This window comes from Salvia splendens, chromosome 9, assembly GCF_004379255.2.
Source record: "Salvia splendens isolate huo1 chromosome 9, SspV2, whole genome shotgun sequence".
NCBI lineage: Eukaryota > Viridiplantae > Streptophyta > Magnoliopsida > Lamiales > Lamiaceae > Salvia > Salvia splendens.
The window spans coordinates 27,613,938-27,639,972 of record NC_056040.1 but is presented as its reverse complement, the minus strand read 5'-3'; the positions used below and the strand labels follow the sequence as shown (position 1 = coordinate 27,639,972).

General features: G+C 35.9%; 1 protein-coding gene and 1 long non-coding RNA gene across 8 annotated transcripts in view; both read right to left on the bottom strand.

Annotated features, from left to right (window-relative positions):
• LOC121747695 overlaps positions 1-26,035 on the bottom strand; it is a 47,194-nt gene that overhangs the window by 10,355 nt on the left and 10,804 nt on the right. The window lies entirely within an intron of this gene.
• Positions 806-5,008, bottom strand: LOC121747690. The gene is made up of 5 exons (XM_042141793.1): positions 4,625-5,008; positions 2,868-3,099; positions 2,617-2,646; positions 2,456-2,543; positions 806-1,592 (listed from the first exon to the last, which is right to left on the bottom strand). The coding sequence occupies exons 1-4, from the start codon at positions 4,769-4,771 to the stop codon at positions 2,500-2,502; spliced, it is 453 nt and encodes a 150-aa protein (XP_041997727.1). The 5' UTR covers positions 4,772-5,008; the 3' UTR covers positions 806-1,592; positions 2,456-2,499.

The following is a 26,035-nucleotide window of genomic DNA, read 5'->3' as shown; positions in this document are numbered from 1 at the left end:
ATATGCTACCCTCCATTCCATTGTATACTCCAAGGAACAAGTTACACAATTACCCACTCACATCAAACACCCCCATAACTTAAGTCTTGCTAGCCCTCGAGCAAGTTAGACAATAAAGCACAGTCAGAAGATATTAGATAATCCTTTCCTTCAAGTCACGCCAACGAATCAGTAGGGAAATTAGGTCGACCGTGAATTCACTCGCGGGTAAAACTTTCGAACAAGAATTGTACACGAACTAATTCCCTAAGACCTAGGCATCCCATGCTTCAATATAAGTTTGAGTTGTGTCTTGGGAGTCTCAAACCATCGTTACTAATTCCTAAAGAGAAGTTCTTCCGGCTATTCTTTATTTTAAGCACATAAGATCTTTCTCCTAAATTCAAGCAAAATTCATCGCTCACAAGTCAATATGATGCATAAATGAAAAGGTCTTATTCATTGGGTTGTAATGGGGCTTTTGGTAAAGGTGGGATAATATATGGTTAAGTAGCTTACCACCATTCTTAAAATACTAGCACATCCATCACAACATATTTCACATCTCAGTCAATGCTTACAAATTTCTCACAGCTCAACACTCCAAACATGAGATTTTTCGACCATCTAACCAAGTGACCATCTAACCAAGTCAACTTATTCTTTTGAGCATTCTTTTATCATTTCTATTTTTCGCTCGATATTTTTTTCTAGCCTTGGCTTTTTTTTTTACACAAGAAGGCTGCCTTTTTATTTATTTTTTTCTAGCCTTGCCTTTTTTTACTCAAGAAGGCTGCCTTTTATTTATTTTTTTTTCTAGCCTTGGATTTTTTTTACTCAAGAAAGGCTACCTTTTTATTTATTTTTTTCTAGCCTTGGCTTTTTTTTACACATGAAAGGCTGCCTTTTTATATATTTTTTTTCTAGCCTTGGCTTTTTTTTTACTCATGAAAGGCTGCCTTTTTTCTTTTTTTTCCTAGCCTTGGCTTTTTTTACACATGAAAGGCTGCCTTTTTATTCTATTTTCGTTTGAAGTGACAGCTTTTCACTCACTTTGTATCTCAGTACAAATGAATACCACCTAATGAATGGTCCAAAACTTCCATCTTTATGTTACCACCATAATACCCTCCCAAGGATGTGCTAGTACTTTAATTTTGGTGACTAGGGAAGAAAATATAGGCCAACAAATGGATATAATAGGTAAGCTGATATAGTGACTTCAAAATTTTCAACAAAGAAATTAGGCTTTTGGGCTCAAACTGGCTCACTAGGGGTTTATGCAAGGTCAGGCATGTGATAATTTGGATATGAGGCTTTTATTCCTATTGCCTAAATCATTTTTATGCACCAATATCAACAAGATTGCAACTCATAAAGCTCTCGTTCAGTCGATCGGCCCTATGACTTTTTCAATTAATTTTTCAAAACCGGAATAGTTCTCTCTCCTTAGCTCAAGAAATCGGACAACAAAGAACACTGTTATCACTTATTTGAAGCATGGGAAACCTAGGACTCCAGAAGTTAGTAAGCAACAACTAAGTTTGCAGATCAACCCTTGAGAAAAATGAAGTCTACTCTAATAACCCCTTTAGAAGTTAGCTCCTCAACTCCTACACAACAAATACAAAACAAACAATTTCAATTATATAAATCAGCTGATAAATAAAAATAAAGAAATGAAGTACAACATAAGTAACAAGTAAGTGCATATTCAAAAGTATCAACTTAAATACAACCTAATATGTTGGACAACAAGTTCTAGATAAAGAATCCAACAGAATTTGTAACCTTTTCATACTAGTGCTTCATTATCTAATGCAGGCACACATATGTAGAAATATATGAAAATGAGGTTTTATCATCCAAACAACTCATTCTAATAACAAGGAAAAACATATAAATCTTAACAAAATAATAAATACATTTTGAACATTAATTTTACATACAATGTAGGATTGACATCATTCCCACATCTAAACCAAGGCCAGCATATGAAATTATACAATGCATCATTGGAGAATTAGTGCGTACTTTGAGCAAAGCAAGAACAATCTGCTTAAGCTTGCAACAAGTTATATAAGTAGTAATTCACCTACATTGGAATCTAATGCCCATGATGCAAACTAATGCAGCTTTAGACAAGTAATTAGCTCATTATCTAACATTCATACCATGTTGATGTGGATTCTTCAATTGAAGTCTAGGTAAAACGCATAATCATATCAAGAGTTGGAAAAGTGAGCATTCTAAAAGTTTTAGGCTCAATCCACCATGTCATTTTAGAAAAAAAAATACCACATAATCAGTTGACATCAACATATTGGAGGATACCAACTTAGATAATAGTAAAATAAACCTATAACTATAGTTTGTAATTTTGTACTCCCTCCGTCCAACCATAAGCGAGGCAATTTTTTGGGCACTAGATTTAAGAAACTGACATTTAAAGAGTTATGGCACATAGTATATATACCTTCTCTGAGATGGTATGGTACATATCTAATGCATCACCAAAGGTTATAAGTGGCTTTTGTCCCAGGATGTGCAGCATTTCCAGGTTCCTACATGAATAAAATGCACAGGTAAAAAAGTGCACAAGCAAATAATGGCTGATATGTAACAGAATGTACTCACTTTTGCGTAACTGGAAGGTTCCATCAGTAGCTGGCCAAAGCATGAGAGACTGAAGGAATGATGTTGTTTTCAGAGTTTGTGGACCATCACCAATAGAAATTGTGAGATGAAGGAACTGAAAACGATTACCATAATTTTACTAATTTGATTACTTTTTGTTTTTGTTGCTCGCAGGGTTTACTCATAGGAAAACAACAACTAATAATTAATAAATGATACGAAAATCAAAAGAAACCATAAACTAAACAAACCTTGTATGGGAATCTGGGATCCAACAGGTTCTATATCGTCAGAGCCAATTTCCAGTGTCTGGGGCATAGCACCAATTCCAATGCTAACAAGGCCAGATGAGTAAATGCTACCACCTATTTGGTCAGAAGTAGAGATGCAAATATCCTGGAAAATCCACCTCCTGACTAAGCGGGGGGGGGGGGGGAGAAGTGGAAATGCATTTGAGCTCTGGGTGGGTGGACCGATTCTGGCCTAGAAAATAGAAAATATTGCAAATAAAATGACAAAATTAAATGAGATACAAATAAAGATCACAAAGATGAACTAGAGACTATATATCTGGCCACGTGAATCAACTAGATGTCCTAGAATTTGTCAAAGAATCACCTCATAAACTCGTTGTGAATGTGATAAGTGGCCTGGCTTAGCACAAAGAGCTCATTTGACCTTGCGCATAAAGGCTAGCATAAGAAAAAGTGGCACAGCACTGCTCTGTGCTTTCTCCAAACAGAAATTTGTTTATCTATTTCCCCATCAATCGTTTGGACTGCATGTAAACAAAGTTACAATGCAACAAGGACAAAATCCAAACAATATGAATTCCAAACCCATACACAATGGACTAAATTAACACAACACTTTGAACAAATTTTTATCAGTTATTTGCTAGTATTATTGCTCTAATAAGTAAATCCCACTCAACCAAAAAAACATCAACAAAATCCACATTTAGCACAGAGAAAATATCAAGAGACCATTGTAACTCTCCACACTGTAAATCATGTGGCCTTACCATTTAGGACCTACTTAGTATACACTGGAAGGAACTTCATCATCCAGTTGGTTAAAAGTGCGTATGTTTTTCAGACATGATATGCATCAATGATTACATGACACGGAAACATGCATGGCCTATGTATTTCTTTAATCTTGATAAAGGCTTCCAAATTTAATTAAACTAAATCATGAAACCTACCAGTGAAACAAAAGTCACAAGAAAGCCTTAATTAACTTTTCTTCCAGAAACAGATCAAAGAGAGAGTAAAAGACAGAAATATAAGAAATGCACTTGGTCTTGTTTAGAAGCAGCATAAATTCATTTTCCCAACCTTTTCACTGACTGGTGTATTAATAGGTCTTGTAATCCATATTCACCGGCTGGTGTGGTTATTTCACTAGCTATGTAATTAAGCATTCCAGAATTTGATCAGATTGGCCTAAACATCTATCGATGCAGAAAGATGGTGAAAAAAATCAGATTTCACCAAGGAGAAGCACATACCATTTTCTAACCATTTTCTAATCGAACAGATCACACTCTGAGAGCTTAGAAAGAAACTAGGAAAATTTAGCCAGTAGCCACACTCATTCGAACAAGGATTAACAAATTAGTGCACAAAATCATTTACTTCTCAAAATTGGACGGACTTTATCCAACACAGAGAAAATGCTCAAGGCAACACTACTAGGTACAGCCCTACTCATCTAGATAAAGATGCTCCCCTTATTTTAGTAATTTCAAGTAGAAGAGGGGATCTTGTTGTGTTCATTGGTCAAACTCAACCTTTCTTCTTCTCAAAATCAACTCTAAATGCACAATGTAACAATACTAAATTAGGTGATGCTACTATGGATTCAGCAGCCCTCAGCCACACTGACCTCAACCATGTAATCTAAGCAAAAACGTAATCAATCCATTTAAAACACAAACCCCAAAATGATGAACAAATTGATCTAAACTATACAAAGAAAAAAAAAGAAAATACAAACTGATTACCTGAAGACGCGGTGGCTGTTGAGAGGAACGGCGGCGGAGGTTTAGCGAGAGGCTTCTCGGTGCGGCTTGACTCTCCATTCTACTCGGACTATAATCACTGACGGACCCAGGTGGGGTCAGCCGACCCCACCGCCAGCCACCGAGCATTGCCGGAAAACTTGAATAATCGACCTTTGACCTCCGACCCCACGGAAGGTCCACCTCCTCCGAATCCTTCAGTATTTGAAGGTAAACAAGAGGGGAATAAGAAAACTTGTTGTGAAGACTAGAGGAGGAATATGGGGAAGTCCGGAGGCAGAAAAGTTCAGAGTTCTTCCTTTTTTTCAAATCGAGGGCTCACTAAATGAGTCGAGGAAGACAACCGTTTCTTCCCTTATTTTTCAAATCGAGGGCTCACTTAAAAAGTTAATGACTGATTTAATTGAATAAGTAAATTGGTTTGACTGTTATTGTTATTTAATGGTCATTCCCCTTCTAATTCTATACGTAATTTTCAATTTTTTTATTGGCCAATCCATTGTAATTCTATTTCATTCAAATTATTGACAATAACCAAGAAAATATTATTTAAAAATATCTAAATATAAATTTATAAAAAATATTTTAAAACACATAATTTTACTTAAATTCTATTTTATTCATATTATTGATGAATAACATAGAAATTATTATTTAAATTTAAATTTATAAATAAATATTTAAATTATTGAAACCATGATTTTACTTCAATAATTTTATAGGAGTAAATTTTAGATATGAAAACTCTTAGAAATGTACCATAAAAAATAGAACTAGTTAAATTTTATTATTTTAATAGTTTTAAAAATACAATATTATATATATTATTAATACTTTGTTATATTTGATCCCACGAAATTCATATCCTAGATCCTCAAGCATTCAATATGTCCTAATTTACATCGGACAAATGTCTTTAGCAATTATATCACCATGATATACCATGGGTCCAGAGCCTTTGTCCTAGCGGCAAGGAGCTTAGACATTATTGTATGAGGTGCTGAGTTCGAGCCCTCTTGACATAAGCTAATTTCCTCCTTTCTAGAGGAGTTTATTTGTAATAATTTCCTCATTTTTATAGAAGTTTATTTTTTTAAAAAAATATACCATGGAAAAAATCACTTCACAGTTTTTCTCTGAAAATCAATTAATTAACACAACAAATTAAAGAAAAGTATCTTTTCATTTGCTTTAGCGATGGAACCAACTTTAAATACAAAGGAAATTCAACAGATGAACAAAATTCTAGACTTCCTTACCTAGACATTTTGATACGGGTGGTGGACACAAACGAGATGGAAGGAATTGGTCGAGAGAGAGGGAGAAGATGGATGAGTGTTGCTGGTTTGAGAACGGCGGCCAGAGCAAGGTAAATTGAAAGCGGCAACACATTGATAGACGTACCTAGATCACACATACATGCTCGACTTTCACATCTCCAATTGTAATAGGCAAGGTAAACATGCCTGGGTCGGTCCGCTTTGATGGCATCCTCCTCTTTTGGATTACCGCTAAAACGCTCTCTCCGATCACTATCTTCCCATCGGATTTGGTCTTCCCAGCAAAAGTTCCTTGATGAACTTGCTGAAAAGAGGTAATTTCAGAGCTTGTAGGAATGGTGGCTTGATCTCCAGTTTGCCAAAATTTTCCATGAAATCCTCGGGATCTTTTTTCTTCTTCGTGACCTCCCCTCGATAAGGGAATGGTTTAACTTGCTTGACCGTGTTGCTGGAATTTCCCTTGGAAGACTCTTCAATTTCCATCCTTATTTTTTCACTCTCCACTTCAGTTCATGGACTTAGGGGGAACGGTTCAGCCATCTGGGGTAGTGGCTTCCTCAAGTCATCGATCTAGATGCCATCCCCTGTTTCCGCTTCCCCTGTTTCAGTATCTTCATTCTGCAAGACCGGGTTATCTCATTCCTCGCTTACCACAGTAGGTACTCCTTCATTAATCTTCATTGTTGGTCCCTTGTATTCTCGTCCTAGCTCAAGGTGATTTGGTTCTTGTTTGTCCTGTTCGGTGGCTTGACTGTAGCTGGGATTTGGTTGATGTTTGTCCTGTTCGGTGGCTTGACAGTAGCTGGGATTCTTCCTTCGTTCCCACGCATCTCACTTAAGGAAGTAGCTATCTAAGAAAGTTGTTTTGCAAACATATCCATGGCCGCCTTTTGTCCCTGTTGGGCGTCCTGTAGCTTATGCACCCCGTCGTTATTCGTTTGCATGTTGTTCTGAAGGTGTTGTTGTGAGCTGACATACTTGGATTTTACATGGTTTTAGAAGGTGTTTTTGTATGAATTTGATCATATTTCATCTATTATTAGGCGTGTTTATATCTACTTCTCTATTATGTTGGTATGTTGACCATTTTGTTAAGAATGTGTAGAAAAAAGGTAAAAAAATATGTTGATGTGCAGCAGCCTTGGTTTGAGACAATTTTACTGGTGATTTTGAAGTCCAATAAACTCCCAATTCATATCATTCTCTTCGTCTTCGAAAGAGCTTCACGTGGGTATCTTAAACGTCCCAATTGGAGTTCCGTAGAAGAAGTTATAGCAGTTTTATGAACACTACACTGTCCAGAAATCTCATGCGGCCGGGTGAATTATTACCCTGTAAATTCACCTGGCCGTGTGTCTCAAATTCACCGTTGGAGAGTTAGAAAGGGGTTGAAAATGACCACCCGAGTGATAGGTGCATAAGTAACGAATTTCTTGTTTGCCTTGATTCATGCTATTACCCGAGTGAGAATTATGCCTTAATCTTTTCATGTGTGATGTATTATCAATCGTGCTATATGTTTCTAGAACTTGCTCTTGGTCTTCTTAAGTCTACAAGTGATTTTAGGAAGAGGAGATGACATTAGGCCATTTTTGTTAGCCATATCTTTATCCAAACACTAACCATACTCATAACCTTTTGTTAGCCAATTTTTAGCCTTAAGTCTTTATATTTGACAAGCTAATCAATTAGGTTGGGAATTCTAGACTCTACATGTAATAAATTATGGAAAATGAGAGCTGGAAGAATATAGTAAGAAAAGATATCTTTAAGATGTGGAAAAAATGGAGGTATAAGCTAGACGAAGTCTAGAGAAAAAAACAAGAAAATATTTGGAGGTATAAGCTAGACGAAGTCTAGAAAAGTTATTGGTTGGTTTCTAAATAAGTGGGGATCGGATGGGAGGAAGAAGTTCGACAAAGTCTTACTTATCTGAGATTTGTTTTGGGAAATGATCTTTTGTTGGAATTCTAATATGTGGGTACTTGTGCTTCTTATACTTTTCAGCCACTTTAGCCTTAATATTCCCTACCGTCTAAAGAGACACATTACAACCATAAGAAAAGACCTTTCGGATCCTTGATTTATTGTCACAACATAACATAGTAGATGAGAGGTGAGACGTTGAGCAAGCATATGGTAAACTATTCACTTTTGTTTGATTTGAGAGTATTATTTTCATACACATACACTTTTGAGAGTGAGATACACATACACTATCTTGAGAGAGCATGAATCCAAGGTGATATACGAGTTAGTAGTAGAAACGCACTCGACAGCTTGACTTGATAGAATTGGTATTTTGATATGCTCTTTAATTTCATACCCTATGAAACGATGATGATGTCTAGACCCCTTTAAATCCAAGTCTTCTTTTAGTTCTTTTTCTCTTTGCTCGAGGACTAGCAATTATGTAAGTTTGGGGGAGTTGACATACTTGGATTTACATGGTTTTAGAGAGTGGTTTTGTATGAATTTGATCATATTTCATCTATTATTAGGCTTGTTTATATCTACTTTTCTATTATATTGGTATGTTGATCATTTTTTTAAGAATGTGTAAAAAAGGTACAAAATATGTCGATGTGCAGCAGCCTTAGTTTGAGACAGTTTTACTGGAGATTTTGAAATCCAATCAGCCCCCAATGCATATCATTCTCTTCTTCTTCGAAAGAGCTTCGCGTGGGTATCTTTAACGCCTCAAGCAGAGTCCCGTAGAAGAAGTTATGGTCGTTTTATGAACATTGCGCTGTCCAGGAAATTCACCCGGCCGGGTGTCTCAAATTCAGCGCTGGAGAGTCAGAAAGGGGTCGAAAATGACCACCCAGCCGGGTGAATTTACAGTGTATCAATGCACCCGGCCGGGTACTCTATTTTGGTGAATTAATTTTGCTAAAACACGATTTTTGAAGGAGAAAAAGGCTAGGGTTAAGGTTCATTCTACACATACTGCCTACCACACTCTACACACACCCCAAGAACACCTTTGAGAGAGAATTGAAGATTGAAGACTCTAGATTGGAAGATTGAAGTTTCATTCCATAGATTCGTTCCACAAGAGTGTTAGGGTTTGTATACTAGAAATCACCTTTCGAGTGATTGAATACTGTAAAACTCTAATTATTATTTTCCAATAAATGCAACAGATTATTTTTGTCGTAATGTTGTTATGTTTTACATTTAATGGATGTTTATTGCATATTTAAATGTATAAGTGAACATAACAAAGTCTAAGTCTTTGTTTTAGTAGACCGATTGTGGGCTGCGCTCAATTTAAGGTACGCGGTCAGTCCTGAACAAAGAAAAAAAAGAATTTCAGAACCTAGATAGGCGTAGACTACCTATCGTGAAAGGTTGCAATGTCTGTCCGATTATTTCTAAGCCTTATTGAAATATGATGACGTTGGTGTGATATAGCACTGAATGGATCTAACAGCAAGACAAGTCTTTATGCTATCTACTGAAAGACGAGGTCTTGATAATTAATTTCTTAATCAATGTACGTTAGCATTGAGCATACGATATTGAGTATCTACTACTTTGACTTACCAAAGGTGTGGGTTTTTCGTCACCCAACGATCCAGGTATATTGTGTAGTGGTGATCATTATCTGGCGGTGCTAGGATTGCTATTATATTGAATCGTGCACGAGGAGAGTCTCGTTTGATAACATCCACAAGAGGAGCTCGAAACAAGGTTTTATTATTCAGAACCTAGCTAGTTGGAGTTTGATTACTCTATGAATAATAAATAAGAGTTTCTTGCTAAGTCCACTCTTGTTAATTAAAATATGTTAATTAATTAAGTCCATAGCAGACATTAATTAATTAATTGATGTTTCTATCTTAAGCGCGGGAAATGAATTAAACAAATAAAAGGAAACCCGGAATACTTGTAATTTCGGATTTGGAAAGGCAGTGCAATATTACTTCTGTAGTGGCTACTTGTAATATTCCAATATGAGCTTGTATTAAATTGTGGGTTCAATTTAATTAGTAAAAAACTAATTGGGTGAGGCCATGTCCAAATTCTTCCTTAGATCCCTGACTAGGCCCTATATGTGACTTAATATAAATAAGAGAATAAATGAGACAGAAAATACAACTTTTTCTATAGCAAAATTTCGTCCACCTCAGATTTGAGAGAGGATCGAAATTCTTCTCCTTCCGTGAGCAGATTTCTGTCTTCGTTATTTAAGTCATGGTGAGATTTGCCCACACAAATATCAGTCTATAGTCCGGGACACCAGTCAGAAAATCCGAGGTCGAGTTCTGAAGATCTTCACGTGGAGAAGACGCAAGCCATCTTCGATTCTTAAGTGAATCAACGGGGTAAATTGGCTAACTCAGTAGTATGCATGTTTTAGGGATTGTTTGATCTAAAGCATGATTATAATTCAAGTTATGAGCATGATACGTGAGAAAATTATGCGAATAGAATTTGTCTAAATAATCAGCTAAATAGATCAAATTCATGTGATCGGTTTTTTTATGCACGCTTCCGCTGCCAACCCCTTCAAAGAGTTCTTAGTATCTATATTTCATGTTTTTTATGGAATACTTTGTGTCAAACTTGGTTTTCTCCATGATCATGAGTAGCTAAACTTTTCATGTAGAATTCTTGGTGAAGATGCATTGATTCATAGTTTTAATCCAATTGACTTCGTTTTATCTTGCTCTTGTGATTGTTTGAATTATTCATGTGTTTTTTCCTATCAATTGCTGATCTTTTCATGTAGAATTCTTGGTGAAGATGCATTGATTCATAGTTTTAATCCAATTGACTTCGTTTTATCTTGCTCTTGTGATTGTTTGAATTATTCATGTGTTTTTTCCTATCAATTGCTTGATCAGCAATTGATAGTGTTAGGGTTTTTTTTCAGTAATCGGGAGATGAAATAATTAATCTTGAAAGAGGAATATTTCACACCTTAATTCAATAGAACTCGGGAGAGTTGAGATTATGAGTGGGATCATTAATCTAATCAAACTGTTAGGAGTTAGGTCTAAGAATTAGAAGGGGACTTCAATTATTACACATAATCTACGGATTTATCACCTTGTGAGGGGGTTTAATCTAAAATTGTGATTAATTCAACAATTCTGGAGACTTTAAATGGTAAATCTATTTCAATTGGGTTAGACTATGAGTTATGCATCGGATCCCTGAATTATGCATATATCTCCATCATCTTACACAACTTGCATAATTGCTTTCTTGTTTAAGTGCTTTAATTTAATCTCTGAATTTACATGCTTTCGGTAGTTGCTAGTTTCAAAACCCAAAAATTTCCTGATTATCTGGATAGTAGTTGAAATTTGTTCGTGGTACTTAGGTTTAGGCTTAACTGTCTCTGTGAGATACGATATACTCTTGCTTGCTAAATGCTACAATAACCCCGTACACTTGCGTGTATTGATTGGGTAAAATAAAGTTGAGTCATGAGCTGACCAAATCACCCACCAATTCGTCGATACCCTTCGACTGTCTAGGATTCTGCTGACTGAGCTCGGCCCCTGGTGGTGGCTATATCCATGTCCTTTATTGGGGTGGAAGTTCCCTGGTGGTCCCTGGTTAGTACTGTAATGATTGATCTATCCATGATTACCTTGTTGATTAGGTTTAGGGTTTGAGCTGCTGCCCGTGTAGCTTCTCTAGTGTGGTGGAACATAAGAACTTGCTGGATTATTCTGGTTTATGTTGGGCCAGTTAGACTGGTTGCTTTGATTCCGGTTACCCAGTTGTTCTGTCCCTCCTGGTTTCTGCTAGACCAGTTAGGTTGATTCTCAGGTGGGTTGGAATAGTTCGTGTTTTGTGGTTGGGGTGGCGGATTATGGTTACCATCAGTCCATCTGAAATTAGGGTGGTCCTTCCACGGGGCATCCCTTTGCTTCCCTGGGTTCCAGCTCCCCACTGCATTTACCTGGGCTCGGTAATCTTCTTTCCCTAGCGGACCATAATACGGATATACTTCCTCTAGACCCAGCGTTTTCACCTTTACTGGTGGGGCAGGTTGATTACTCCTTTCTATAGCGCTCAAGAGTGCCTTTTCGAGCTTGTTGATCCGAGCCTCCACGTTTTCTTCTCCTTGCTGTATTGCGACATTAACTGATCCCCTTTTGCGAATTGTGGGGCGCGGATTATTATACGCCTTCTTCGCATCAATAATTCTCCCTAAAATCTCTCTAGCCTCGCTCTCATGCTTCCTTGAGAAATCCCCTCCGCTCGAAGAGTTCATCAAATCCTTACACTCTGGCATCAGCCAAGTGGTTGTTCGGGCATGAATCCAACAACCCTTTGAAGCGTGACCAATATTGACTCAGGGTCTCATCATACTCCTACTCCTGTGTGCACCCCTGGATTTCCTTCTTGAGAGCATTGGTTTTGGTCGCTGGGAAGAAATAGTCTAAGAAGGTCTGCCCACGAACGAATATAATTGGATAGTAGTCTCAACAACCACGTGTTGGCTTCACCCTTCAGCGCAAAAAGAAGCGCGCGTATCCTATAATCTTCCTCGCTCGACCCTGGAGGTCTTTTCTGAATTCCATAGAGTTAACAAAGCACTATATTTTGTGGGCCTATTCCTTGGATTTTGGGCCTTACTATAAATAGCACCTTTTATCATTTTATTCCTTATTTTTTTGATAAAATTATATGCTTGAGAGATTTGTTCCTCTTGAAGAGGTTTTGTATCCAATTCCTAGTTATAAGTTGCTTGAATCCATCAATTCTTAGTGAATCATGGATCAAGTAGAGTTATGCTTTGAGGATTGTGGTTTTCCTGGAAGACTTAACTTATTTCATCAATGACATTTCATCTCTTAATCCACATTATCTTATGTTGATCCTCTTCTTTAGCTTAGATTCAATGGATCTTGTTAATGGATCATAATCTATATGGATCCTTATCATTTATTTTAAATTATGGATTATAATTTAATTATTAAAGAAAGTCCAAATGGGGAGGCCTAATCTAAGCCCCATAGATCCCTAACCTAGCCCATCACAAACTCTATAAATAGGAATGAAGGAGGTGTGACAAAACACACATCACACAAAACCTAAACCTAGCCTCCAAGCTTGCAAGATTTTGGAGCTCCTCAATAAAAGGAGATTTCAAAATTGCAAAGTTTGTGCAATTGATTTTCCTTGTCTTCTCCTTCAAGATCCTTATAATTTCTAATAGATTCCTCCCACAAGGAAGTTAGATCTAGAGTTGGGTTATAGGTTATAAGATTTTGGTTTTGCAATAAAGCTTCAAGATCTACACGTGGAGAAGTAGCACGCCACTTCGATTCTTTGGAGAATCAAAATTGTAAGATTCAATATCTTAATTTAATATTAAAATTATGTGATTAATTTGCAATAATATGTCTCTACAAGTTGAAGCATGAAATTGAATCGATTCACATAATCTCCTAAATAGATTCTTTTGTGAATTTATTTAATTTGCAATTTCTGTTGTGCAAATCCCAACATACCATGCTACACATTTATTTCCACCGCGTGTGGACCGATCGAACTAGAGCTTAAAACTCAAGCCTGCATCATGATGCACTACATGTTTCTCCCATGTGGAGGTCGATCGGACCCATTTCTGGCTTGTACTAGGTGCGCAACAGATAGTCTGAATAAGACACTGAACGGATATATCACATATATATCAGACAATAGTCAATATCATAGGGATGTAATCAAACGCAATCTCTAAATATTCTACAGACTCCAAACTATGATATGGACCGTTAGAAAATGTCAATATATGACAAAATAACATCAACAGAAAATATCAACACAGTGTCAACGGTTGACGTCGTGTTGACATTGTATTGAAATTGTGTTGGCATCAAAATCTTGAAATTTTATATTGTGTTGACATTGTGTTGACGTTGTGTTAAAGAGTTTGGAGTCTGTACAATATATAGAGTTTGCATTTTATCACTACGCTATATATATGTGTATGTATAAGTGCACTACTTCTAATCCATCACATTAATTAAGATAATTCAGATTATTATACTCCCACCATCCCATAAAAATATGGGTAAAGGATATGGCACAAGAATTAAGACAAAATTGGCAAAGTAAGAGAGTTCTTGGTCCTCAGGCAAATGACACGCTGCCAAGGAGTTCTCGTTGGGCAACCCTTCTGGCTGCTAAGTCCTCGGACTCCTCTTATCTAGTTAATTTAATTAATATAGGAACCAGATTGTCGGGATTCACTAATCACCGAAACCTCTTTTGTTACACTGCAATAGTGAGATAGTCAATCTCACAATTGAACCGGCCAAGAAGGACAAAAGATATAAACAAGATACAAGAAAAAAAAACCCTAGCTTTAGTCAAACACCATAACCGGTTCTGACTCCAAGTTGTTCACCACCTTAGATCCCTGCACACTTAAGCATACACGTTAGTAAATGCAAGAACCAGTAACAAAACTAGCAAGTAAAAGAGAAGTTCAGAAGATTGGAATATGGCTAGGTTGCACATGCAACTGAACAGGGCCAAGGATCTCCTCAATCTTCACCAACCGGTCAAAAGGGAGCTAATGCATTATTTTTTAACACTACAACTACTTGTAAGTATACAAGACAAATATAGTATAGTTAAGGGTACGCACATGGATATCAAACACAAGGAATATGGTCACTGTCTATCTAAGACTACGCTTCTTTCACTATTTAGAGACGTTTTGAATGTTGAAAAACAATAAATAAGCAATTTAAAAGAAAACAATATTATCACATGAGGAAAACATATGAGACAAGAGAATTTTATGGACATGCTTTCACAGTTACGGTTTTTACAAGTTCCAAATACAACACCCTAGCACAGTTCATGCTTAACTAGAACGAGTCGCATAAATATTATTCATGCAGCACAAAGTAGATTACATACTAAGGTCGTCAATCTTATATTAGCAACTGTCACGACCACAACTCCCTAGTGCTAGTGAGCGTAGTTAAATTCGCAACTATAATAACTTGAATAATCATAAACCCTTCATAAAAAGAAATATTTAATCCCCGAAGGCAAGAGGGTATGAGGCTATGTCAAAATCAGAGTATCAGAATGGGTACATAGTTTCCCTTAAACAACATTCATATGCAGCGGAAGGTTCCAAGATAAAGTAATATGTATGGAGACATATTAAATCAGCTACCTAGCTACTTATTTATAAGTCTCTCCCAACACCTTCTCGCTTCGATCACGATCAACCTGCATGTTGAAAAAATAAACATGCAGGGCTGAGTATGTAATATACCCAGTGGACTTAGTGCCAAAAACAGTTCTCATTTAGTTGTCAGCCATAGTTAAGTGAGAACGAGGTTTTTATTTGAAATAATTCCCAGGGTCACCAAATCCTTTATCATTTTATAAACTTGACTGCGCAGTCACATAACATAACATACCATATCTGATCTTATGTGAACCGAGAATGTGGCCACATTCCACGACGGTCACTGGACCGGCCAACTCGAAAGCTAGCACACAGTCCCATATGTGTACACTAGTACGAGTAGGGTTTGCGGCCCTACTGGGACCCGAATTCGATTTAACATGTTTGGCATAGCCAACAGATAGGTAATCACAAAATAAACGTGGCATGACACTCATTTAAAAAAATATATTCACGTTTGCACATAAAATCACATTTAGAAAGAAAATCCCACCTTGTTTGCTTAAATTCTCAAACGAGCGTTCCTCGACTTGCTTGTCTTGCGACGACGCCCCTTTATAAACAAATAATACTTAAATTAGACCTAAGTAATTATTTCTAGCATGCATGCATTCCTAAGCATGTGATCATCTTTATTTCCTTTCTTCCTAAATCCATAAAATCTTTAATCACTAATTAAATCAAATGATTTAATTATTTTGGCATTCGTCGGATTATTCGTGCACTGGTTAAATTCTAAACATCCGCGAAATTAAATAGCGACTATCCATTATTTAATTTTGGCATGACATTAGGAGGGTCTATAAATCAAATTTGATGTTTTAATTAGTGGCTCATGATTATCATAAGTCCATTTTCAAATTTAAATCCTCTTGGATTTAAATCCTTAATTAATTTAAAAATACTTACTTTGCTTAATAATTAATATAAGTCCAATTTAATCATTTATTGGAGACATGGTGTTAACGTGACTAACTATTATTTCTTTTTTTTTATCACTGCCCAATCCAAATTAGAGAGACTATGGCCCAATAACATTTAATTCGACGGCCCGATGAGTTAAAAGCAAGCCCGAAACTAAATTTAATTCATGGCCCAAAAAGAATTTATTTGTAGTGGCCCAATTAAAATTGCATTGGCCCAAAATACTCCCCAAGTCCGTCGGTCTCTCTCTCCCTACCATTCCCAAAAATCCCCAAAATCAAGCTCAAACCCTAACTCTCCTACTTATCCCATTCCTCCCGTCAACACCCCGGGCAGCCATCATCATTGCGTCTCACGGAGGCGTCCCACCTTGTCCGATGAATCGATGCCAAATGTGTATCGATCTCTAGCCCTCTCCTCTTCGGGATAGAAAGGCGGCGCTCCTCTGTTGCCTCGCGGCAGAGTCAACGATGGGCTGAGGCGTCACCTTGAAGGTCGCGATCCTGCCGCCTGCGGTAGTCTCTTCCGCCGCGTCGTCCTCTGTTGCCGGCTCTGCAGCCGCATCGTCCGTTCGGTAATGATTTACGGCATTCGGTCGATGCCAACCCAAGTCATTCCCTCCCCTTTTCGGTACCCAGCGCCGCCTCAGCCCGCCGACGTCTGGCTCGTTGTCGCCTTCGTCGGCCAGAGCTAAGTCTCCATCATTTCCCTCTCGTCTTACTTGCTTGAGCACCGGGGTTAACATGGAGTAGTTAAATGGGTCTTGTTCGATTTTAGGCCGTTTTTGCTGAATAGTTATTTTATGACTTGAATCTAAAGTTCCATTCATTCTCGGATTTGGTAGCAAGGCCGACTAGTTATGCTATCTTGGAGAGTGGTCTGAATTTGGCTAATACTCTACTTGAGTTTTCGAGGCAGCCTGTTTGGGGTTTTGGTCATTAAAATGGAACTTGTATAAATTTGAGCATTCTTATACTGTGAGTACTACCTAAGATGATGATCTTGATGTAAAGGCAGTGGTTTATTGTTTCTAATTCTAGGGCCCCTATATGATGATATGAGATCAACTTGGTAGAGACATGGAGGTGTATTACCTCTTGAAACGGTTGGTGAAAAATCCCTCTGAGCCTAGGCTCGCAGCCCCTTTCGCTTGTTTGTTGTTTCCTCCCTATGTGGCTGCTTCGGTGCAAGAATACTCTTGCTGGACACTCTCCTTCACTCACTCGACTCCTACACTTTGAGTTGGTTATGTGGCTGAAATGTCAAGCTGAGTGGGAGGAAAATCCCATGAATGTGAAGGGTTTTTATAGACAAGTCTTGATGTACTTGGTGCTCTTAACGGGGCTGTTGTATCTTTGCTCTTATCTTGCTGCAACTTTAACCGCTTTCGGCACCTTGTGGGTGCTTAGTACTCTGGTTTATTTATGGAGTTTGTTCCTTGTGGCAGGTGCTTAAGAATGGCAGGGATTTGTAGTTGATATTCTCGGCAGTGGCAGGTGCAAAATGAGGGTACGAGTTGGTCAAATGCAGCCTTGTAGAGTACCTGCAGCCGTTGGGGTGGAAAGGCCGGCTGGACAAAGGCTGGGATGCAGGGTGCTGCACTACTGCGGCTGCCCCATTTGGGTGAGTCCCTCCTTCTCTCTCTGAAAAGGTCTCGCTGTCCATTTCCATTTGTTTTCTTCTGTTATGCAGTAGGTTTTTCCCTTTTAACTTAGTCTGCTAGTTGTCCTATTGGTCTTGCTTTAACTCAGGTTTCCATAATGTAGGTTTTAGAGGCAATAGCCTATCTCATGGTTTAAAATCTCTCGGTCCAAAGGTCGCTCCGGACTCGACGTGGTGCGTGACCTGGCTCGAAGGGAGAGCGAGCCCCCCTTTGTCTTTCCCATGTGTACATCTTCCTTTTGTAGGCACAAATGTTTAAGTATATGTAATAGATTCTTTTAGAAAAAATCAAGTTCTTAGTATTTTTCTTGTATGAGTGTGTATTGTTCAATTGGAGAAATAAAAAAACAGCGAATTTGTTTTAGTTTGCTCGTGTATCACTTTAGATTTTCTTTCTTTTGTGAATTAACAACACTACTCGTTTACGAAAAGAAAATAAGTACTTCCATTCCGAAGTCCAAAATTAGGTATTAGAATTTATTTGTTTGACTTTATCGTCGTCTTTCGGATGCCAAAAGGGCGGTCATTACAGCAACTCCAAAAAGATCGACTATACTCTCAAGTTGTTCTCTCTCTCAATTAAAAGTATCGATTTAAAGGGAATTAATTGTAGTGTTAGCTAAGTGCTTCTAATGTGCAAATCCTCTCTCGATTACTTTGCAAGCCAAAAATTCATCATAGAATGTGCCATTTGGACATGAAATATTTTCCACTACTTAGATGAATATTAAATAAATAGGAACTATATAAACTAAAGTCATTACCAACACATTCCTAGAATTCAAAAAATTTAGCTACTCATAGTTAAATAAACTAAACCCATAGTTTGTAGGGAAAACACAGAAAACATAAAAACTATGCAGATAAAACACAAAGGATGAATCTTGTAGTCAAACACTCAAATCATACATCATGCAAAGTTTACTACAGATTTGTTCCCTCCTCTAAAAAAATGCAAAGTTTACTACAGACTTGTTCCCTCCTCTAAAAAATGGTGAATATTTGGCTAAAAGTGACAAAAAAATAAAATTCCAAGTAGAGTAAAATAGACCTCACTTTTTCCTTCGAACCCAAGACACTTTTGACATTTATTCTAGACATTTTGTCTAACTTCAACTCACTTTCTCTAACCTTTGATTTTCTTTCTTTTCTACACAACATTCCTTTCCTTTACTCTTTTTTTGTCTTTTGTATAAGCATCCTTTCTAGATCAAACACACTTCGAATTTCTTCTATTTCACAACATGTACTTCGACCTAAATTCCAACTCAAAAGGAAAATGACATGACTTTCCAAAAACTAATTGGTATGTGCGATATGTCCACAAATATCATCCAAATGTAGTGCCCAATCCTTCTGATTTATGCTCACAGTTTTCTGTAAGAATTTAAATTCTCTGAGCGGAGCTTTGATGCTTTGTGGGCACAAATTGAAAGGATTGGGCACAACCTTTGGACGATATTTGTGGACATATCTGCATACAAATCTCCAATAGGTATATCTCTATACCAATTAGTTTTTGGAAAGTCATGTCATTTGCCTTTTGAGTTGAAATTTAGGCCGAAGCATACCGCATTGTATGCAAAAAATCCCCAATAGGTATATCTCCATATCAATTAGTTTTTGGAAAATCATGCCATTTGCCTTTTCAGTTGGAATTTAGTTCGAAGTGCATGTTGTGAAATAGAAGAAATTTCGAAATGTGCTTGATCTAGAAAGAAGGCCCGGAGAAAAGAAAGGAGGCCTGTAGAAAAAAAATGAGAAAGAAGAAAAAAAGACAAAAAATTTGTGTAGAAAAGAAAGAAAATCAAATGATTGAAAAAATGAGTTGAAGTGAGAACCTTCATCGCTAAAGTGCACGAGGCGTGCCAAACTTACTAAAAATGTTTTTCCTCACAAATATAGTTACTTTTGAATCATTAGTTATAGTAAGAATTAGTATATCTTAAAAGCCACTTATATTATTTCATCAATCTTAAATACATTTAATGACATTATAAAAATAAACTCCCATTATTATTATTGTGTATCAACGTTTCAACCATCGTTTCATATTTAAATATAACGCATGGCTTAACCAATTTTCAAGAATTCCAACAAATAGATCGTGCATTTTTCTCATCCATATTAATTATGATTATACATTTATGCACATATTAAACCACCAGAAGTTTTAACAATCTGTGTAAATTGTTACCATTCAAAGGTATTTATTCAATAATACCGTTTTTCAACTATAAAAACCATTTCAAATGGAAAAGACTTAATTAAATACTCCCTTCGTTTGAGATAATTTGCCGCATTTTTCCATTTTCTTATATCCCACAAAATTTGTCACCCAAAACAACTACGCTGCACACTTTATAAAATTCACACACTATACACGAAATACTTACACTACACAAAACACACGCTTTGCAAATTATACACAAAATACACAAGTACAAAAAATATACACACTATAAACACACTAGACACACTATGAACAAAATACACCTATTGCGAACACACTTAACATAATATACACACTATGCACACTATATACACACACTGCACAACAATCACAGCACACATTACACACATTGATTGATATACTATAAACACAAAATACAAGCATTGCCACGTACTACACACAATACAAAAATGCGCTACGCACACTATAAACATAATATGGTGAGACACTACGCTACATAAAGAATATACGCTACATACATATACAAAATAGACAAACTATACACAAAATACATACACATTGAAAATACACACACTGAACACCTTATAAACATACAAACTACATACATATACAAAATTGCACTGCACTCAGTATATAAATAATATACAAACAGTGTGCTAGTCTCAAACAATACCCACACTACACATACTATACACCAAACAAACGTACTACACACACTATACCCGTACTTTACACATACACAAAAATACATAATCTGCACACTACACAAAATGCACACACTTTAAACCCACACTACACAAAATACTTACACTTCACACACTATACACAAAAATACATAAATACAAAAAAGTATACACACAAAATATAAACATACAAGACGAATTACGCACAAAATACACGCATTGCACACGCACTATGCATAATATTCATGCATTGCACACATAAAATACACACTATACAAAATACACGTACAAAGTGCACAAACTATACATTACACAACACTATACGCACAAAACACTCACTACACACTCTATATACAAAACACACGATAAAGAATATACATGCACTTCAAAGACATTTACACACTACACAATACATTAAACACAATACATAAGATACATTGCAGACAATACAAAAAATACACATGACCATATTACACAAAATGCACAAAATGCACACAATACTCACACTGCACACTCTAAACAAAACATACACATAATACACAAAACACACGCTTCACACACTATACACAAGCACAAAACACACTAGACATAATTTACACGCTATGCACGCATTATACACACTACACAGTGACACACACTATACATAAAATACATATACTATATACTATACACAATATACACTACACAATACACACATAATATACAAAGTAAACATACTACACACACAATGTGTTGTGTGCATACAAAATACACACAATGCGCGCACACACATAACATACATTATACCCAAAATACCCACTCTCCATACTACACTATATACACACACTTTAAACACACACTATACACAAAATACACACACTAACAAAACACACTTCACACATTATACACATAATACACAAGAACAAAAAATATACACATTACAAACACACTAGACACACTATGCACAAAATACATGCACTACAAACACAGTAAACATATAATATACACATTATGCACACAGATATTGACTATATTCACTAACACAAAACAATGCACACTCACACAAACAAAAACATAAATTGCATATAATACCTACATACATAAACACACACTATACACAAAATACACAATACACTGTACATAAATTGCACATAATAGACAAACTATACACGAAATATGAAAACACTATACACAAAATATACAAGTTAGACACACTAAATAAAACACACACAGTACATAAAATACATGCACTACACACACACATAAATACACACTTTAAACACACACTGCACACTGTACAAATACAACTACTGCAAACACACTAAACATAATTTGCACGCTATGCATACTATATTCACACACTGCACAACTAATACACATTAGACATGGCACATATTACACACATTGATTGACACAATATAAACATGAAATACACGCATTGACAAACACTACATATAATATAAAAATGCGCTAATACACACTATACACAAAATACATGCAGTATAAACACATACATAAAATACACACAATGAACACACATACAAAAAATACAACCACATACACTACGCTACATATACACTATGCACAAAATACACACAATACCCACACTACACACACTAAACAAAACACACCCTATACACAGAATAAATACACATACAAAAAAATGCATACTCGACACCTTACAAACATACTCACACTACACACATAGATCAAAAAATAAATGTATTTCAAACGCATACACACTTCACGCGCTACAAGCTTCATATACAGAAAAACACACTAGAAACAAAATACACGTACGGCGAACAAACTAAACATAAAATACACGCTATGCATACTATACAATACACGCATTGCGGTACACTCAACACATAATATATATATTGTACATAATACTCGGACTATACGCAAAGTATTAACACACTTTACACAAAATACACACATTGGACACACTACACACAACACACACTATACATAAAATACACACATTGTGAACATATATAAACACTATACAAAATACTCACACTATACATTAATTGCACCTAATACACAAATTATACACAAAACACATACACACTGTAACGCACACACGCTACACAAAATACAAACGCTAAACACACTACGCACTATACATAGAATAAACGCACCGTACACACATAAATATTATACAAAATACATATAATGGACACACATACTGTAACACTGCATAAATTACACATAATACACAAAATACACACTACACAAAACATTACATAAATTGCACAAAATACACAAAATACACAATACACAATACACATTACACACTATACATAAAATCAACATCAGTAAAAATCAACATCAACCGAAATAGTAAACATGCTTTAAACACACACTATACATGCACAACACACGCTACACACTCTCTACATAAAGTCTACACATACCCCACATACTATGCACAAAGTATACACACTATACATATTTCACACGCTAAACACTGAATAGAAACAAAATACATACACTTCAAACACAACTACACACCACAGTGTATACAATACATTTGCACACAATACACAAAATATGGACAATGCACTACACACACTATACAAAACAAAACAGCCATACACATGAAGAAAACATACTGCATACCTTATAAACACGGATAAAATACATACTACATCCCTTATAAATTGCACACATGTACATAAAATACAAAAATACAAACTGGGTATTAGTCACACACAATATACACTATATACAAAACAAAAACAAACACAAAATAACCATAGTAACACAAACTACCCACTCTGCACACTACACAAAATGCATGCAATTTAAACATTATACACGATATACATACAAACTATAAACACACTATGCACAAGATACATGCAAACACATTAAACATAATATGCATGCTCTACACATAGAAATACACTATAGAAAACTACATAAAATCCACATAATACACATACTATAAAAAAATACACATACACTACACAATACAAAATACAAAATACAAAATACACAATGCACAACATACATAAAATAAACACCAATACAAAAAATAATGACATTTTACACACACAATACAAATTCACACAACACTACACAAAAAATATAAACACATACTATATACAAAAAATATAAACACACTGCATACACTAAACAAAACACACATTATACACAAAATACATGAACTACTAAATAAAATACACACTGAACACACATACAAAAAATATAACCACATACACCACACTAAATACATACTCCCTCCGTCCCGTGCTACTCGCACGTTTGCTTTTCGGCTCGTCACAAAGTCCTTACACTATTTATAATTTAAGTTCGAATTAATGCATTTAATTAATATGTTAGTTTAAGTTAAGAGCTTATTTATTAAGTGATGTCTCATTACACCTAAAATTCTTTTTTAATTACACAAAAATCAATCCCAAATTTACGGCCTAAAATGAAAAGTGTGAGTAGCATGGGACGGAGGGAGTACTATTCACAAAAAATACACACAATACTCACACTGCACACACTAAACAAAACATACACTGTACACAAAATAAATATATTTCAAACGCATACACATACTTCACATCTACACACGGCATAAAATACACACTTCATACACTATGTATGTAACATTGCACATGATACCCACTATATACACAAAGTTCAAATAGTGTGCTAGCACACTTTACATATACTATGCACAAAAATACCCATCCTGCATACACCCTACATAAAACACACACGCCGGATGCATTGCACATAAAACTCACAAATACACCCACTATACCCAATATATATGCACTGAAACACTACTATACAAAATACACAATGCACAAGCACTATAGAACTCTACATAAAATCCAAATCCACATAATACACACGCATACACTTACACTACACAAAATACAAAATACAAAATGCACAATACATACCATACAAAAAATAAAACCAATACAAAAACATATTTTGCACACCCACTTTACATACAAATATTGCACATTATACACACACTACACTATACATAAAATATACACACATTTTAAACACACACTGGATGCATTACACAAAACACACAAATACACTGAGTATACACAATATACACTCACTTTACAGGCACATAAACACTGCTATACAAAATACACAATGCACACACTATAAAAAACTACATAAAATCCACATAAAAAAGATACACTACACAATTCACAATACACAATACACGATGCATAACACACCCCATACATAAATAAACACCAATACAAAAAATAAACACCATTTTACACACACACACTTTATACGCACACTACAAATTCACATATTGCACATTATACACACACTACACCACATATAAATTACATTACACATAAAACACACAAATACACCAACTATACACGATATACATGCACTGAACAGACACATAAACACTACTACTACTGTATAAAATACACAATACACACGCACTATAGAACACTAAATAAAATCCGCATAATACACAAGACTATAAAAAAAAAGATACACTTACACTACACAAAATACAAAATACACAATACACAATACACAATACACAATGCACAATACACACCATACATAAAATAAACACTAATAACAAAATAAACACATTTTTCACACACACTTTATACACACACAACAAATTCACACATTCCACATTATACACACACTACACTATACATAAAATATACACAATTTAAACACACCCCGAACACATTACGCATAAAACACACAAATAAATCCACTATGTACTACACACACTATAAACATAATAAAAAAGACACTATACACAAAATACACATACAGAACATACATATTCCACCCCTTATAAACACACACACACAATATACTGCACACCTTATAAACATACAACACACACAAACAAAATACACACGCTGCAGTGACATATACACAAAATACAAACACTGTACTAGCCACACTATACACAAAATACACATAATACATACACTGAACACACACTATACACAAGACAAACAAACTCCACACACTATACACAATATACATGAGCTATACACACGAAATACACACACTAAATACTCATACACAAAATTTACACTGCGCGCACACACAAAAAATTAACTTGTTCAAATGGCACGGATCCCGCTCGTACTTTCACATTGTAAGCACTAGATCTTGCTCATTACAGCCCGTCAAGCAAGCTGCATTTGTAACACAGAATTAATTTAGATTGTTAAATAAAAAAGGTAAGCATAAACATAATCTTAATGTTGTAGAATATCTTTTGTATCTAGGTGTTGCCCTAGCTTTCTACTCCCCCTACACATATGGGAATCTGTCTTACTTTGGTTATGCAATTTATTCGCTTCTCCTAATTTGAATTTGCTATGTCGTTGTCGCACCACCGCTGCCCTAATACGCTATCTAACCTAATCTGATATGTTGCAGCTGCACTGCCTTATTCTGTTACGCGACTTTATATAAAAGAAAAATTAGAAATGC

Excerpts from the sequence above, each read along its gene's own strand:
- LOC121747690 (XM_042141793.1), bottom strand. The coding sequence starts at position 4,771 with ATGCTCGGTGGCTGGCGGTGGGGTCGGCTGACCCCACCTGGGTCCGTC. Across the intron at positions 2,647-2,867 it reads ATCCCAGATTCCCATACAAG|CTACTGATGGAACCTTCCAG; the intron begins GTTTGTTTAGTT and ends TGCTTTGGCCAG. Across the intron at positions 2,544-2,616 it reads AACCTTCCAGTTACGCAAAA|GAACCTGGAAATGCTGCACA; the intron begins GTGAGTACATTC and ends TTATTCATGTAG.